At 42.5% G+C, this 17996-nt stretch overlaps 1 protein-coding gene across 1 annotated transcript in view; it reads left to right on the top strand.

Moving 5' to 3' along the window:
* The window catches only part of SPMIP4 (sperm microtubule inner protein 4), a 29537-nt gene that overhangs the window by 9653 nt on the left and 1888 nt on the right, over positions 1-17996 (top strand). Inside the window, 8 exon segments of the mRNA XM_075728245.1 lie at positions 4612-4630; positions 4633-4685; positions 10409-10438; positions 11550-11734; positions 13994-14078; positions 14724-14746; positions 16643-16726; positions 16940-17035. Of these exon segments, the coding sequence (XP_075584360.1) occupies positions 4612-4630; positions 4633-4685; positions 10409-10438; positions 11550-11734; positions 13994-14078; positions 14724-14746; positions 16643-16726; positions 16940-17035 (575 nt within the window).

The raw sequence follows: 17996 nt of genomic DNA, 5'->3' as shown, positions 1-17996 counted from the left end.
GAAAGCTTTGAAGGCAGAACATCCTGCTACTTAGGGCTGACTTGGAGAAGTTCAAGGATAGCCTTCAGGCCTGCAGGCTTTCCTGAAGAACAGGAATGGAAGATGCAGACTAGGCATCTGCATGGCTGTCCAAGGGTTAAAACATGACTCAAAGACTGGAAACATGCCTTCCTGTCCTTGCTCTCCTCTGCATTATCACGAACTATCCTCTCTGTAAAATGATCATAGAGTCATAGAATATCTCAAGTTGGAAGGGACCTATAAGGATCATCAAGTCCAATTCCCTGCTCCTCACAGGACTACCTAAAACTAAACCATATGACTAAGAGCATCATCCAGATGCTCCTTGAACTCTGACAGGCTTGGTGCAATGACCACTTCCCTGGGGAGCCTGTTCCAGTGACCAAACACCCTCTCAGTGAAGAACCTTTCCCTAATGTCCAACTTGAACTTCCCTTGACGCTGCTTCATACCATTTCCATGTGTCCTATCGCTGGTCACCAGAGAGAGATCAGCACCTCCCCCTCCACTGCCCCCCTTGAGGAAGGTGTAGACTGCAATGAGGTCACTCCTCAGCCTTTTCTCCAAGCTGAACAAGACAAGTGACCTCAGCGGCTCATCATAAGTCTTGCCCTCGAGACCTTTCACCATCTTGGTCGCCCTCCCCTGGACACACTTTGATATTCTTCTTATACCGAGGTGCGCAAAACTTCACACAGTACTCGAGGTGCGGTGTCGTGATTTAACCTCAGCTCACAACTAAGCAGCACACAACTGCTCGCTCACTCTGCCCCGGTGGGATGGGGCAGAGAAAAGTAAGTGAGAAAGTGAAAAGTCAGAAAACTCGTGGCTTGAGATAAAGACAGTGTAAAAGGTAAAGCAAAAGCCGCATAGGCAAACAAAGCAAAACAAAGAATTCCTTCACTACTTCCCATCGGTAGGCAGGTGTCCAGCCATCTCCAGGAAAGCAGGGCTCCATCATGCATAATGGTTACTTGGGAAGACAAATGCCATCACTCTGAACGTCCCCCCCTTCCTTCTTCTTCCCCCATCTTTATATTGCTGAGCATGACGTCATATGGTACGGAATACCTCTTTGGTCAGTTGAGGTCAGCTGTCCCAGCTATGTCCTCTCCCAGCTTCTTGTGCACCCCCAGCCAACTCGCTGGCGGGGTGGTGTGAGAGGCAGAAAAGGCTTTGACTCTGTGTAAGCACTGCTCAGCAATAACAAAAACATCCCTGTATTACCAACACTGTTTCAGCACAAATCCAAAACACAGCCCCATGCTAGCTACTGTGAAGAAAATTAACTCTACCCCAGCCAAAACCAGCACATTTTCCCAGGACAGTGTCCACCCCTTATGCTTAGTTGCTGGCTGAGGTTAAACCACGACATAGGGCAGCACCAGTGCAGTGCAGAGTGGGACAATCACTGCCCTTGACTGGCTAGCTATGCTGTGCTTGATGCACCCCAGGACACAGTTGGCCCTTTCGGTTGCCAAGGCACACTACTGACTCATATTCAACTTGCCATCAACCCAAACCCCAGATCTCTTTCCACAGGGCTGCTCTCCAGCTTCTCGTCCCCCAGTTTGTATATATAACCAGGATTACCCTGTCCCAGGTAGAGAATCCAGCACTTGCTCTTGTTAAATTATGCTGATGGGATTTCCATCGCAGAAGCATGACAAGGTGCTGTGATCCCACAGTCTTTACATTCCTACCCTCACATTGCGAGCAAGCAAAGGTTTTAGCCAAGTCAGGCATAGTACCTAATAAGAAGCTAGATGAGTCTCAGTGACTACATGCCCCATCTCAGAAAATCAACTTAGCAGTCCAAAAGGGAGAAAAGGTTTGCAAGCTACTTTATAAACCCATGTTCATGACATCCATTTGTTATTTGTCTTGGGCAGCTCTCACAGTAAAGTGATACTGCAGAAGAGTTGTTCAGAGCATAGCCAGATACTCACAATCGTGATAGTGCTATTGTAGGGGCAAATTAGATTAGCCTTTCCTCCACCCTAAGTTTCTGTATCACACAGATTAGCTTCCAGGTAAGTAGCAGAGCTACAGTATCCCGGACGGCACCACCTTCACTGATCTCAATGAAACCTACCAGAGATACAGGCTAGAAATTAAATAGAAACTTACTCTAGTGCGAACAGTTATAGAGGAGAAAGCTGAAGTGGGCAAGATGCAAATGAAGTATTCTTGTGGCTATGCCTCCGATAGCACTGGCACAACTTTCAATGGGGAAGTATGAGAAGCCTAAATAAATATGTTTATTATACAGCTTGTAAATAAAACTTCAGGAAATATCCACAGTGATAACTCTTTGATTTTTATAGAGCAAATATTGCTTTTTCATAAGAACCATCCAAAAAAATAAAATCCCACAGTCAAGCTTGATTTAAATATAACTTTCTAGTAAAGAAGACATTATTAGATTATGCTGATATTGGTATTTTCTACGTATGTGCAGGACTTTGGGCTGTGAAAGTACAGTACACAGGGCAAACACCAGAGTAACAGACTCTGTGGTTCTAAAACTAGTGGTAAGAAGAGTGTGTTTGCTTGTGCTTCATTTTTAAAATCATTTTGTGAGAAGTCTATGAAACTTTATGAGAAAAAAGCAAATATATTTTCCAGTGCACCTCTACATAACTAATCTGTGGCTTTTACACATGCTGGCAAATTTCCTATGTACAGAACTACAGAACCCAAAAGAATTTTTGGTAAATGAGAAACAAGGGGCTGGCAAAGCTGGTTTTAAGAGGAAAATGAAATGAAGTGATGCCCAGTGCTACCCAGCAGATGCCAAGGTGCAGGGAGAGCACAGGGAGAACAGCTCATGAGAGCTTCTTTTTCCAAGCAGTGGAGTCACCGCCGGGTTCAGGTTGGAAGGAATCTCTGGAGACCACCCACAGCCAGGCCTCTCTCCAGGTTGCAGCCAAACTACTACAATTACCATGCAGTTTCCAATGCAAAAGTCATCCACCTCGATTCAAAGTAAGTACAAGGAAAATAAACACATTCTTCTACAGATACAACTACTGCCACTTTGCAGAGGGACTGCTCCAGAAGACTTCAGATGCAATGTATTACTTATTGAGCCATGCCACCCACATGCATCAAACACAGAAGTAGTGAAAAGTGCATCTTCACAAGCACAATAGTTGAACTAGGCAAAAAATAAGCATTTCCAGGTTAGTAGGTTTTCATTTTAATGTTGGAAAGAGAATTTGTGTCATGGCAATCCTACGTATGCACTGATCATCCCAGATCCGCATTCAGACCTCTTAAATCCCTGGATTTGGCTCTAAAGTGAGCATTGCTGCTCCATAGTAGCACCTTCCTGTGGCACAGTCTGTCATTAAGGGAGCACCCTCAGCACCAGCTGTCCTGTCTTAAGGGTGCATGGGACCTGGCCTCCGGGACGGTAATCGGGTACTACTGTTGGTGTGATGGGGCTGAGAGGGGAGGAAGGGAGTCTCAGTGAGTTTAGTTTAAGACAGAGGTGCTCAGCACTTCTGAAGACACAGCCTTGCACGAGAGCTGGAATGCTAAGTCTGACCATAGATGCCCACGTTGCTCAACTGACAGCACGCGTGGCACAGAAGCACACTTTACACCAGACAGCGCTAATGTGGGAAAGTGCTTAAAGAGGAAAGAGAAGACAATAACCATTCTGAACTTGTGGTTAGACCCAGAGTATTATGAGAATATTCCCGTTGGACTGTGTTACAACCCCAAGCCTTGGGAGTCCATTGAGCTAGCCATAAAAGTCAAACAAATCCCTTCTGATTCAGCATCTTTTCTCTCCCTTTCTTGCAGCCAACATCTCTTCTTCAGCCATGCAATTAAGGCCACCCATTCCTTTTAGCAACAGACACTTGATTAGATTCTTTGGGTCAAGCTCAGCTTTATTTAGCAAGGCCAGGTCAGAACTATAAGGCTATTTCTAATACCAGGAAAATCTTCCTGGTTATGGCTGATTTTTCCAACTGCATTTCCTTCATTTTGGCACTCCCATTTGTTCTCTCTTCTGTTGAGGTTTTGGTTTTGTTTTTTTGGGATTTTTTTTAACCTAATGTCCCATACAAACTGCTTTGTTTTCCACTGTTTAAACGCAAAGATAGATACGGTGCTGTCTTCACTTCAGATCTTTTTCAGTGAAAAGGACCATGCAGTTTGGCTGGATTCTGGGAGTCCTTTGGCATCAGAAGGAGCTGGAAGTGATCCCATTAACACAGGAATAACTTAACTCCTTATAGGATCAAAAGGTGGATCCTGCACCCATTCAAGGCATTCCTACAGCTCCTATTGAGTGTTAGGGGTGCATGATGAGGAGCTTTAAGGGCTAGGCCTTCTGAGAGGGAAATAGCATTCTCAGAAACTTTGGATTCAGGCACAGGTGCTCAGCACCTCCAAAATCCAGCCCTGCATGACATAGATTTTGAAACTGAGGATAGATTTCCACACTGGTGGCATCTATGAGTTTTGATATTAAGGGTTATCTGAGAAATCAGGACAAAAACATATCAATTGATTTGGATTTTTATAAACAAATAGAGCATAAGCTTTCTACATTTATGCTTTCTCTTTGCACAGAGGCCTTCCCACTGAGCAGTACTCTGTGATGTCACCCAGCTGAAAAAAAGTGATGTGCGTATGAATGATGAGCTGTAAGTTTAAACTGTGTGTTAACCAGATTGTGAATTTAGTGAATATAACAGCAAACTGAATATTCATTCCACTCTGGTGATACTACACATATATGATACAAAGTGCAGATATGATATGAAATCTGAAGGGCTATGTAAAAAGGGCTTAGCTAGTAACAAAGGAGAGCAAAGACAGTTGGGAAGGAAATTCAGAATACAGCATTGTGCCCCTTCAGTTTAGTATCTCTTCAACAAGGGTCTCTGAGTTTGCTTTACAGGTTGTCCATACTTATCAACTTGTAATAGTCAAAAATATTACCCTTTCTACTAGTTGGAATCCAGATTAAATTGAAGCAACTCAAGTAACCATGACACCATGTGTGTTTCACTCCATTTTTCTAGTATATATATAGAGGTATATTTTTGGAGGAGGCTTGGCAAGGATTGTTTTCCTCACTGCTGCTGTTCTAGAGAAATCAGAGTGAATTTGGATGTTGCTGGAGTTCTGCAGTCCAACATTTTGCCACTTGATGGCACCAGCAAAACACTTAAGTTTTATCAAACTACGGAGATTTTAGATTAACGTAATTTAAAGTGTAAATGTAAATTCTTCAAAAGCAGAAAATGAACAAGTTACACCTCTCATTAGCATTGATGGCTAGACCATATTAGAAAGCTGAGAACAATTCTCCAATGATTTCTGTCAGTTATCTTTACAGGGCTATGAGGGGCACGGTTTGACCCCACCACTCTTCTTTTAGCTTCCTTGCATATGATATACCTGCTCCCCATTTTGTGTAAACTGAGACACTGTAGAAAAGCAGGAGAGCTAATTGTAAACAGGCCACAGAAGCCACGCAAGGAAACCTCCAACCCTGCTCTTTGTAGTCCACTTCTCTCTTTATTACCTTATTACAGCGTGCAGCACAAGCAGAAGTGAGTTTGGTTAACTAGAAGAGTGTACAAGCACAAACTCCTTTTTACTGGGACAGCTGATGGCCTTTGACCAGCAACGCACATTAGAGGCATTGGCTGTGCTGCTTCTGCAGAATTTGATTACAAGCTACAAGGAAGTAGCAAGTTTTGCTGCAAGTTTCCTCCTGCAAGTTTCCTAAGCCCTAAGTGACAAGAACTGGCCTGTGCACTTCTGTAAGATAATGGAGCACCTTTGAAATTGTTTTAAAACCAACATCCATGCAAACTGGGCACTCTCATTTTGCACAGTCAAGCTGGGTGGTTCTGTTTGTTTTATTACCTAATCCATCCTCAAGAAAACTCCATAGACCGCAGTGGAATGACACAAGGGAATAATCTAGTTCACAGTGACTTGCTAGTCAGGTAAGTGTCCTGTTATGTGACATTTATATTGGTATCCCTGGAACAGCAGAAACACAGACAGATTGTGGAGTAAATTAAAAACTGTCCTTTGCATGGGGTAGGAGGCCTGCTGTGTTTTCAGTAATTCTTAGGCTGGCCAACCTCAAATGCTTCTTGGCTAAGGATGCCCTGAGACCCGTTCACTTCATAGCAGGAGAGTTCCCTGTGCCAGCTCCTCACCAGAATGGATCATCCATGTACACAGGCTGAGGTAGAGATCATGGCACCTTTCTGGGGATTTGCTGCCTTAAGAGGAAGTAACCAGGGACTGCTGTGACTCTGTGTCCTTGTGCTAGCTGTATAAGGAGGAAGGAGTTTTTACACAGGAGTATATCAAACTCTGCGCCCGTACATACTGAAAAGTACATGACCTTGGACTCTGAATATTTCATCAACAGCACACTGATGTACTCTCTCCATTATTTTGCACTCATATCTTAAGATAAAACATGCTGGGTCTCTAAAAATATTTTATGGTCTACGATTTCTCCTAGTTTAAGCAACTTTTTTTGTCCTATAAGGTTGTATTTTCTTGGTCTTTGAAAGACTTTTGAATTGAAGGAAAGCACATATCCTTTAAAACAAAAAGTGAAACACACAAAAAAACCATCTTCCACGTTCATAGTCTAAGGTCCTTCAGAGCAAATACTCTTTCTGCTGTCAGGGACTTAGGCAGTGACAGCCACATGGAACGTTTCCTGAAAAATACCCACTGAGTGGTGCTCTGCAGGCCTGCCTGGGAGCTATTAACATTCAGTTTATTTACCTTATAGCCTGTGAGGGCTCCTCAGAGCCATTACTGTCTTCTGTGGGAAATGAATTACCAGGCATTTGCAATAACTCCGTGCACTTTCATGGGACAACTATACCTTTGCCTTAAGTATGCACACTACATACCCTTGTGCAGTTTTGCACTGGGTCACTGGGTTTATGCAGATGTGCTTTTGTAAGTGCGCTAGCAGTGGGCAGCACACATATGCCCTCCCAGTCAAATGTACTGGAGACAAGTAGTTGCCTCTTCCCATCTAAAGGTGTAATGAGTCCTCAAGTTCACATCAAACAAGACTGCAAAAATCCTGAAAGGCCTTGAGAAACACCCTTCAGCCATTGCCAAGATCCCTAGTTATACACACACACACACCACTCAGGCTAGAGCATTTGCAGCTGTCCTTCCAAAGACAAGTCACACCAATGAGTTTTTCGGTGGGTTCAGTGACAGCACCGAATGAATCAAAACTGGCTTTTTTCCATGTGGGTTTTTATCTGCTTTCACTGTTTATCATGCCACACCACACTTCTATTCCTCTGGCTGTCCCCCAGCTCCCCGACCCCTGGTGGTCCCCTGACCAGCAGCTCCCTGACCAAGCAGGTTTTAAGGTTAGGCAAGATAAGTGATTGTCTCCCTTTGCAAGAATAAAGGGCTGGAGCGAAAGTCAATTTACACATGTGAAACGTTTTATTCTCCAGTCATAATTTCCTTGCCATTAAAACTGGCAAGAGTGATACATCTTATTCTCTTAATAATTTATAGCGTACGTGGGAAATTAACAGGAAAGAGCAGCAAAAACTTCTCCGGCCTGATCTAGAAAAGAAGCTGAAGGTCATGAGGCTCCCCACTGCATCACTCTCGGGTCAACACTACACCTGAGAGAAGAAATAGCTCTTCAGAGGCTCCTACCATGTGTTGGAGAGTAGAAAAATAGTGGGAAGTGGGAGCTCCTCGTGAAGGTCACACAGGTTCCAACGTGTCTTTTATTACCATTACCGAACAAGTGTGTCCCTGCACCCACTGCTCGGCACTACATTAGGAGGGGAGCTGCAGAACTACTGCAGGCGAAGCCAGTGTTTCCATAAGGAGACTTTCACTCACGTGAAACTTGGTCTATGCCTATTTTATCAAAAAGTGTTTGATGAGTGCCCACAGCTCACTCATTGCTAGGGAAATGGGATGATGTCCATCTGGACCACTCCCTGGATTTGTTATGGGGCTTTCCAAACTGGGAGCATAAGTCCCTCTAGCTTGAGACTGACTTCTTTTCAAGAGACTGATAGACTCCACATCCTCTGTGGATACTGGCAGACTCCAGCAAAAGTCTACTAGAACTCCAGTGAAAACATCTCAGTGCCGAATTTTGAAAAGCTGCTATTCCTTTCTTCCTGTCCAGCCAGAGCTCTGCCTTTCTATACTGCCATCGATTCTGGGTGGCTTCAGGCTTGATTACCTAGTTTGAATTTTAAAAATATAAGGAACACCCTAAACAACTGTCCACCTTTGAAAATGCAAGGCTTTGCTGCTGGCTGTTACAACCTGAGATCACAAAGCTTCTCTAAATCACTGTAGAGTCATGAAAATGCATCATCCTTGTTTTATTTAAGTTTAGATGTTGTAATGAAAAGTGCTCTACAAAGGTACTTAAGTAGTTCTGCCATGCCAGAGCACAAAGCAGACTGACTGTCCTTATTTGTATTAGGAATATGTCCAATGAATGCAATGCAGAATGTAACAACTCACATTGCAGCACAATGTGAATGGAAATGGAAATTGAAAATACTTCTTTGTGTTTATTTTCAATTCACATTGCGTTACAATTGTAATATTACAATTACAGTAACACAATGTGAACTGAAAAAAAACACTAAGAAGTATTTTCCTTCATGTCTACAGCATCAGTATATACACAGCACCAGTTCTAACTGTAGAAATAGAAAATCAATTAGAAGTATCTGTGGAATAAACTTTTAATGATTGCTGTTCTTTAAGTATAGTTAGGTCTGTAAAAGCTTTCAGTTTTGAAGACAGACACAAAGCTTGAATCACTCCCAGGTCATTATAAATGTAACAATATACAAATGGTTGTCAGTATCCAACACTTTGATTAAGTCCTGTTATCTTTGTGGCATCACACATTAAAAGTACATCTTTTGTTCAGCTCAGTTGAGGCATGAGTTATGCTCTCACGGTAATTTGTGAGATATCGCACCTCATATTGATTGCACTGAGTCCCATGGCATCACAGCACAGATTTCACAATGAAATGCATGACTTCTGCATGTTGTATCAGAACGTGTGAACAAAATTGATCTGGCACTTGAAGTTTATCTTCAAAATACCCATGCCAGTATGGAAAGAAATAAGCACAGGACTCTATTTAAATTCTTTGAGCAAGGGGGCATATTTCCTCTTTGTAACTGTGCAACACCTATTTTTACCAAGACCAGTTCAGTGATGGAGTGGCCAAGTTGCAACTCTTGAGTCACAGGTGACTTGAACAGAGTTTGGGTGGACCTCCCATGCCACACCTATGTCATTAACCAGGCTACTGAGTAATCCCCTACTGTGGGAGGAAAAGAGTTCCCAGAGGAACTGCTAAGGCCGAAATGATGGAGTCCACGTGGGGCCCATTAACATCCCACACGGCTCTGTCCTCAAACTGAGCAAGGGGAGGAGCCCTGAGAAGTTATCACCATCTCCTGTTTGGGAATGAATCTGGGACATCCCTCTCCCCACTGAGAAAAATGAGGGGGTCTGGCAATATGAAGATTTTGGTATATGGCTTGTAGAATCAAGAAAATTTATGTGATCACTGTACAAATAATAAAGCTTAAAAAATTACTATCATAAGACAACTTCTCCAGACCCTTTCAAACAAGACCTGGTAATTAAGCCTTCCTCATGAAATACATGAGATTTTGGAGCTCCAGGTGAACCACTTAGATTAGTCCAGTAATACTGTCTTTCAGGCTTTTTAAATTTTTTTTTTCATTACACCACAAAGAACCATTAAGCAAATTAATTAATTTTTTAATCTCAAGACATTTTTCTAACTTGGTACAATTGTCAAGAGACCCTTAGCTAGCCTCAGTGATGAAATTCTTGCCCTTTAAAGTTAGTGTTTTCTTTTGATTGTTTTTTTAAAATTTATTTGAAGCATAAAATAAGTCTCTGTGGTAAAATATAAATAATTTATCAGCATGGAATGAATAAGTATTTTCCCTGCAAGTAGAAACAGGACACATTTTCTGTTTTGCATTACTGATAAAAGGACTTATTTTTACTAATAGCACATACCATTGTTAATTAATATAGAACTTATTACACAAAGTGTAAGAGGATAGATTTTTCCCTCGCTTCTTTTAAAAAGACATTCTGCACATCACTTGTTCCCAGTGCCTTTTCAGTCTTTGGCATCTGGCAACACAAAACATTCCTCATGGAATGAGTAGCATCAGTAACAATATTGTCTGCACTGCTTACACATTGATTTGTCTCTAATGTATACTGATTGCACTGATTCAGATAAAATGCGGGACGTGCAAATGAACATGGGTCACTTCAGGTAACTTATTATTTTTCTCCCCTAATATAGGCTTTGTAAACCACCAGACAGTTTGGCTAAGTAAGTACATTTCACCTATATTATATCTTATCTTTCCTTAATGAAATAAAAAGGCAAGTTGTTCCTCTTACAGCTACAACTGCACAGTGCAGGTTCCTTGGCAATAAGCAGCAGCAATGCTACTAGGCAAAAAACTCTTGAATGAAGCATGTAATGATAGGTTTAGCAGGTTAGCAGTGTTTGCATAGCACACCCACTCTCCTAACAAATACTGATCTTGCTGACTTGCCTATGGGCTAATAGGGTTTTCTCGGCTGTGTTGTTCCTGGCCTCTTTACCTAATGTGAATTAAAGTGTTTGGGAGCATCTACCAGGAACAGCTAAGGGATCTAAAGTATGTACAAAGCAGATTTATGAGAGAGAAGCCTCAGAAAAGCCCAGCTTGGTAAGACATCTCATTATGTCATGATGCACAGCCTCAGGAATGAAATTAATTTGGCTCCTGTATAAGGTTGTGACTTTGCTTTATACAGCAATTGGGGAAAGGCATTTGCTCTCAGTAAGCTGCTGTATGAAATTGTGTTAAAGTTTAGAAGAATCCAAACACGGTGCTAGCCTCTCTTACTGGAATAAACTGCAGCTTTCATTTTCCTCAGAAGATTTCAAGATTCCTCTCATTTTAATAAGTTTTTTAATTATCCTGTCATGAAAAACTGAAAGCTGAACAGAACAGCCACAGGAACACGGGCACTCCATGAAATCCCGGTTCTCAGTATCCCATAAAACTCTCCAATTTAGCTTTATCCTCTTTCCTCCCAGAAATAAACATATTCTTAGAGGCAAATTTTGATTTCACAAGCACAAACTCAGTTACTATTAATTGGAGCTGTGCAAGAGTTAGAAGTCCACATTTTCTTTCCCTTAAGCCACATAAAAGTAAATGTGAATTGGTGTGACTGATTATGTACAAAAGCTCCAAGGGAATCATCATTGTGAATTCTTTGCAGGATGCAAGCAAGAGGGGATTAAAGAACTAAGATACTGCCTTTCTGATTCTCACATCTCTCCCAGTTCTTGCAAAGTGTTATATTTAATGCTAAAACCCTGTGAAATGCAAAATAAGGAAATTTTCTGTCTTTCCGTCCTTCCTGCCAACTCAAACCAACCCAAGACCACTGTGCCTGCCATTTCCCACCTCTCATCCCTACCAGACACACACCTCTAGGTATACCATGTTCCCAAACTTCAGATCACCTGAGGACTGAGATACCGGCATCGATGCAAGCAGTCATCAGCCTTTCCATCCCAATATCCCTACCAAGGCTTTTGATGTGGTTGTTCTGAGGAAGACCAGAGGTAAAGACTGCACTCTCTTGGTTTACCATTTATTCTTGAAACTTACTTAGAAACACTCCTGAAGTCATGACTCTTTCTACTGAAGCTCAACAGAGCCAGAATCTGAATATATCAGTGGTCAAGCTAAGCATCTTGGCTTAAATTAGAGCTCTATGTGCTGGTAGTTGCAGTCTCCATGGAGGATACCTCAGCACTGAGAATGACGAATAAACCCAACTCATGCGAAAACCTGGTAGCCTCAGAAGTCAACAGAGCTATTAATATAGCTGCTAATACCCACAAAAGCAAGATGGATCGTTTAGTGTATCTGATATCTTCTGTCAGACAAATAATTCTTCAGAGTCCAATAGAGTGGAAAAGAAAAAAATGCATCAGTGGGATCAAAAGCTAGCAATTTTGGGGCCAAAGTCATGCCTGCCATACCTTTGCTGAGGACCACAGAGGAACCCCTGAAATGAGAGCTGAATGATTTAAAATATTTCATCACTACACAGATGGTAGAACAAGATCCAGGGAGAAAAAGCAACTCTTCTTATCCCTTATGAAGACTGAGAAGAAGCCCTAGACATTAATTATTTAGAGAACACCATGTAAGCCATCGTGAGGTGTTTGGCTTTAACCCCAGCAGCATTTTACCCTGAGAGTGTTTTACATAATATATTGGAGGAAAAGGGCATGAAATTTTTGTTCTTACTCTGCTTTTCCCTGGAGGCATTCTACTACATTGGGGTTTTGACAGGCACTTCATTTTGGAAGACTTTAAAGATGACCTGCATGAACTGCTGGAGAGTCCTTGGCATCTGCTGACCACACAGGGTTATGAGGAATTTGGGACAGGAGAAAGCCAGCACCTCTGTGTGCCATGGTAGTGCTTGCCAGGAAAGGTTTGGCAATAACTGTGTGAAACAGAAAAAGTGTACACTGGCATGGATAAGAAGCTTTTCAGCAGAGTAAAAGCTGATAATGTTAAGTAGGTCAATTTGCACTAATTAGCTGCTATTCCCAGTCATCAGCACAGTGCTGTACACAGTGATGTATATAATTAGGTACACGAGCCATTTTTAGTGGAGTATTTGTCCATCCACCCAAACATTTCCACAGAATATGTAATACTAGGAGTAGTTATTTTTAGTCAGTTTTCATTGATCATTGGTCAATTTAAGAAACACTAATCATGTGTGGAGGTGGGCTTACAAAGCCTATTTTTGCACAACAGGAGGATCATCGGAGGCCAAGACCTATTTCCAGCGAAGCTTAGTAGGCTCAGAACTACTAGCTAAGGGGGCAGCTACCAGCTCTGGCACTTAGAAAATACTTTAACTTCATTTGCTGTTCCCCCCATACAGTTTGACTTCCTCTGAGATCAGGACACTCCAGTTCTCAGTGACTGAAGAAGAAATCTCTGGTTAAGTACAGATAACCCAGACCACACTCAGGTGACTTGTACAACTGGAAGGTCGTATTTAAAAGCTTTGTGCCTTTTCTACATCTCACCTTTACAAAACTCAGAGTAGCTGCCATGTAGTTAATGCTGACAGCATCATTGTGAGGTAAATAGGGAAACTGAGGCAGAAAGCAGAGAAAAAAAGTGATAGAACCAGGGTTGGAAATTAATAAAAAGCAGTGATAGAACCAAGGTTGGAAATTAAGCTCTTCCAAGCATGCACTGCAGTTTCATTTTTATAAGACATCTAGTAGCACTCAGTTATTCATGGTGACATTGTGAGTATAGAGCCAGCTTCACAATTCATCAAGCTTTATTGTTCATTGCTGCTGTTTTTAAAAATCATGCACAGAAAATGCAGTAAGAATCTTCTCTGCTGGCATGTAAACCAATCCAGAGCTCCTGCAATTGGCCATGGGCTGATGGCCTTCTGCAGAGGCAGCTTTATCTGGTACAAGACCCAGCCCTCAGCTGCTTGTCACCACCTCTCTGCCTGAGACAACTAGCCTTGCAGATCCGGTGGTGCAGATAATCACACTGAATGCTTCCAAAAAGACAGTTGGGTTAGCTTATGCTGATTAAATGGGTGATCTGATCTAATCCTGATTTTGTACCAAAAGAGTGAAGATGAGTTCTGTCTGCAGATCCATGAGGTCAGTCTCCCAAGGCAGAAGAGACGTTAGCAGCAGCTCACAGCTCTTCCACCAGCACAGCTGTCTTTATAGTCAGCATATGTCTACAGCTTAAAATGCAGATCTATCTGTCATTCTGATCAATGGTGTTCCATCAGAACACGTTAAATATTTCCCCTATAGGTAATCCATACAGGCATGAAGTTGTCAGTGCTCCCTCTGACTCCCAGAAGAAGGCTGTACACTGGCTGGGACAGCCAGTATGTACGTAGTTCACACAGAAAAGAGCAAAATGCCTTTTTTTTTTTTTTAATTCAACTTCTCTGCATCTCTTTCATGGGAGACATTTTTACATAGAGAGCTCCTGTACTGTTCCAAACACTTGCAGATCATGAATTAGGCATCACACATACAAAGAGTGAAAAGCTTTACAGACAGTTTTCAGCCACCTCAGCAATATATAAACAAGATCAGAAGCTAGCAGGCCGTCCTGTGACTGAAGTCCTTTAAGTACTAACTAGGTCTCACAGGACCTAGCCAAGTAGGTCTGGAGATAAGAAGAACAAGAAGCAGCAGCAATAATAGCTGCTGACCAAAATACATTTCAGGGAGGGGGCTTCATTCAGAAGCCCAGATTACACTCTGCAGCCCTTCAAAGAAACGGGTTTGGGCAGCAGTAGATCTTTGCTCCTCCTCACCTCTCCACAAGTCCTGCCAACCTACTGACAGGCTGGTGTCTCTATTTCCATGTCTGCAACAAAACAGACGTCCTCTTTGTGGATGGTCTTTGACTCCAACCTTACCTTCCCCAATATAATGATGGAAACTGGGCTGATCCATCCATAAAACAGAAGAGTGAATTTGTTCATGAATGATCACATTTCTACTATTCTTCAGCTTACCTAAACACTAGTTCTCTTCCCAAAGGGATGCAGCCTGAAGTTTGATGACAGATAAAAGTCATGGATAGTGTAGGAAAAAATAGTGGTGAACAAAGAAAGGTACAGCCTTTGTAGACACACAGTCTTATGGATGTGGCCAAGGGAAACAATAAGCAGCAGTCCATTTTAAGGCAGTCCGTAATTGTGACTACAAAAGAAAGCTAATGTTCTGCCTAGGTATGGCTACCATGGAGAACTTTACTCCAAGTTATTTGAATTGAGTTCAGCTGAATTATGTACCTGTTGAATCTTCCACTTGAGTAGTAATACTGTACTGAAGACATTTTTCCACCACATTTTTACTTTTATTAGCATTTACTAAACACCTAATTGGGGGAGGAGAGGGCAACACGACATGTGTTATTTCAAACCTTTAAAATAGTCTTTTCCATCCAGCACAAATATTTGGTTTATACCTTACCTGTTTCTTCTTATCTTTCAGCTTCCTAAGTTTCCTGAAGAAAAGCATCAAATATACTATCCAAATCCACCAAAGACAGGGGCCTGCAACTCCACTTTTAAAGAGCTAGAACAGCCTCACCTCTGTGCCTGGGAAGATCATGGAACAGATCCTCCTAGAAGCTATGCTCAAGCACATAGAGGACAGGGAGGTGATTCGAGACAGCCAGCACAGATTCACCAAGGGCAAGGACAAGTCCTGCCTGACCAACTTAGTGGCTTTCTATGAAGGAGGGACGGCATCAGTGGACAAGGGAAAAGCAGTGGATGTCATCCATCCGGACTTCTGTAAAGCCTTTGACACGGTCCCCCACAACATCCTTCTCTCTAAATTGGGAAGACATGGATTTGATGGGTGGACTGTTTGGTGGATAAGGAATTGGCTGGATGGTCGCATCCAGAGGGTAGTGGTCAATGGCTCGATGTCCACATGGAGATGACTGACAAGTGCAGTCCCTCAGGGGTCCATACTGGGACCGGTGCTATTTAATATCTTCATCAATGACACAGACAGTGGGATTGAGTGCAGCCTCAGCAAGTTTGCAGACGACACCAAGCTGAGTGGTGCAGTTGACGCCAAAAGGACAAGATGTCATCCAAAGGGACCTGGGCAAGCTGGAGAGGTGAGCCTGTGTGACCCTCATGAGGTTCAACAAGGCCAAATGCAAGGTCCTGCACCTGGGACGGGGCAACCTCCGATATCAATACAGGTTGGGGGATGAAGGGATTGAGAGCAGCCCTGCGGAGAAGGACTTGGGGGATGAAAAGCTGGACATGAGCCAGCAATGTGTACTTGCAGCCCAGAAGGCCAACCGCATCCGGGGCTGCATCAAAAGAAGCGTGGCCAGCAGGTTGAGGGAGGTGATTCTGCCCCTCTACTCTGCTCTGGTGAGACCTCACCTGGAGCACTGCGTCCAGCTCTGGGGCCCTCAGCACAAGAAGGACATGGACCTGTTGGAGCGGGTCCAGAGGAGGGCCACAAAAATGATCCGAGGGCTGGAGCACCTCTCCTACGAGGCCAGGCTGAGAGAGTTGGGGTTGTTCAGCCTGGAGAAGAGAAGGCTGTGAGAAGACCTTATTGCGGCCTTTCAGTACTTAAAGGGGGCCTATAGGAAAGATGGGGAGAATCTTTTTAGCAAGGCCTGTTGTGACAGGACAGGGGCTAACGGCTTTAAGCTAAAGGAGGGTAGATTTAGACAGGATATAAGGAAGACATTTTTTACAATGAAGGTGGTTAAGCACTGGAACGGGTTGCCCAGAGGGGTAGTGGAGGTCCCATCCCTGGCAACATTCAAGGTCAGGTTGGATGGGGCTCTGAGCAACCTGATCTGGTTAAAGCTGTCCCTGCTCACTGCAAGGGGGTTGGGCTAGATGACCTCTGAAGGTCCCTTCCAACCCAAAGCATCCTATGGGTCTGTGATGCTATAATTCTATAACCTCTCTCCAAAAGCAACCAATATGCTACGAAACACTGAAAGGGCTCTGGGGATCACAACACACAGTCAGGACTTCACAGGTAAGCATTTTTTGTTAAATTAATTTACTTGGGATAGCAATGAAAGACCACAAAGTGTTAGCCCCTAAATTTCTCAAAGAAATTCATTTTTGTCATTTAGTAACAAAGGCCACAAAAACTGTAAATTATCTGAGGTTTTTCAGGGGGCTGTGCATTTATTCTGATTTTCCTTACCAATAAAAATGTGTGACAATAAAATATGTCTCCATTAAGGAAGAGGTCCTATGAATCCCGTTATCCTGGATAACTATTACATGAAAGCAGTTGGCAGATTAACTGGAGAACTAGGTGAAGACATGGAACTAGTAAGTACTGCATTCACTAAGAATCCTACGCTTCCACTACAAGTAATACTGGCAAGAGTATTACCAGATTCAGCTAGCAGAATTAAGCCTTCCCTTTCATAATACTTAAGCGCAGGGCAAGGCTCACTCTAAAACAGAGGCAAAAGTTCTGACACAGCTGGTTGACAGAACTTCTATAATGGATTAATGCCTTGTTCAAGGTTTGCAGGGGGAAAAGTTATTGTGATTATCTGCTTATTTTTTATCTTACCATTTAAAGTTGCCACCAACACATGACAGCAATTCAAACGACCTTTTGCCTTGAGAAATATGAGTAACAGTCTCCATAAAACGAGTTGGCAGCTCTCATGTGAATAGTGCAGCACTGCAGAGACTGAAACATATTGGCTAGATGTTCAGCTGTTGTTAGTCGGGACAACCCCACCGAACTCATCAACTTACTGTCTTTATTGCACGCTGTGTATAAGTGACCTATTACCTTTGCAGACTACTGCCTCCTTACTAACTATACCACTTTAAGTTTGCCAGAGTTTCTGTGATTCATCCTCCTCCATTTGCATGAGCGATTTGCCTTTCTTCCTTAAGGATGCATCAGTAACATTATCAGATTCTATTTTAATGCAAAGATTTACTCTAAAGAATGTATAAAACTATAAAAATGTATAAAATGTATACTGTAAAACTCCATGTTTATTGTATTCACCAATTTTTATATTCTCTGTGGCCTGTATAAAAGTGAAAAGATACTATTTGTATTAAATGCTACTCATGCAAATGAAGCATAACATGGCATATAAGCATAGCAAATCAAGTTGAGCTGCTTTTTGCTAATGCGTCATTAGCTGTAATGGCTTAAGCCATTCAGTGACACCTGCACATTGTCATGCTGAGTACATACACGAGTCTAATTTATTCTGACTAAGCAATTCTGCAGGTAGAACAGAAGGAACGGATTCCTGCTCACC

The sequence above is a fragment of the Pelecanus crispus genome, chromosome 2 (assembly GCF_030463565.1).
Source record: "Pelecanus crispus isolate bPelCri1 chromosome 2, bPelCri1.pri, whole genome shotgun sequence".
NCBI classification, from domain to species: domain Eukaryota; kingdom Metazoa; phylum Chordata; class Aves; order Pelecaniformes; family Pelecanidae; genus Pelecanus; species Pelecanus crispus.
This window is presented reverse-complemented; position numbering and strand designations above follow the sequence as displayed.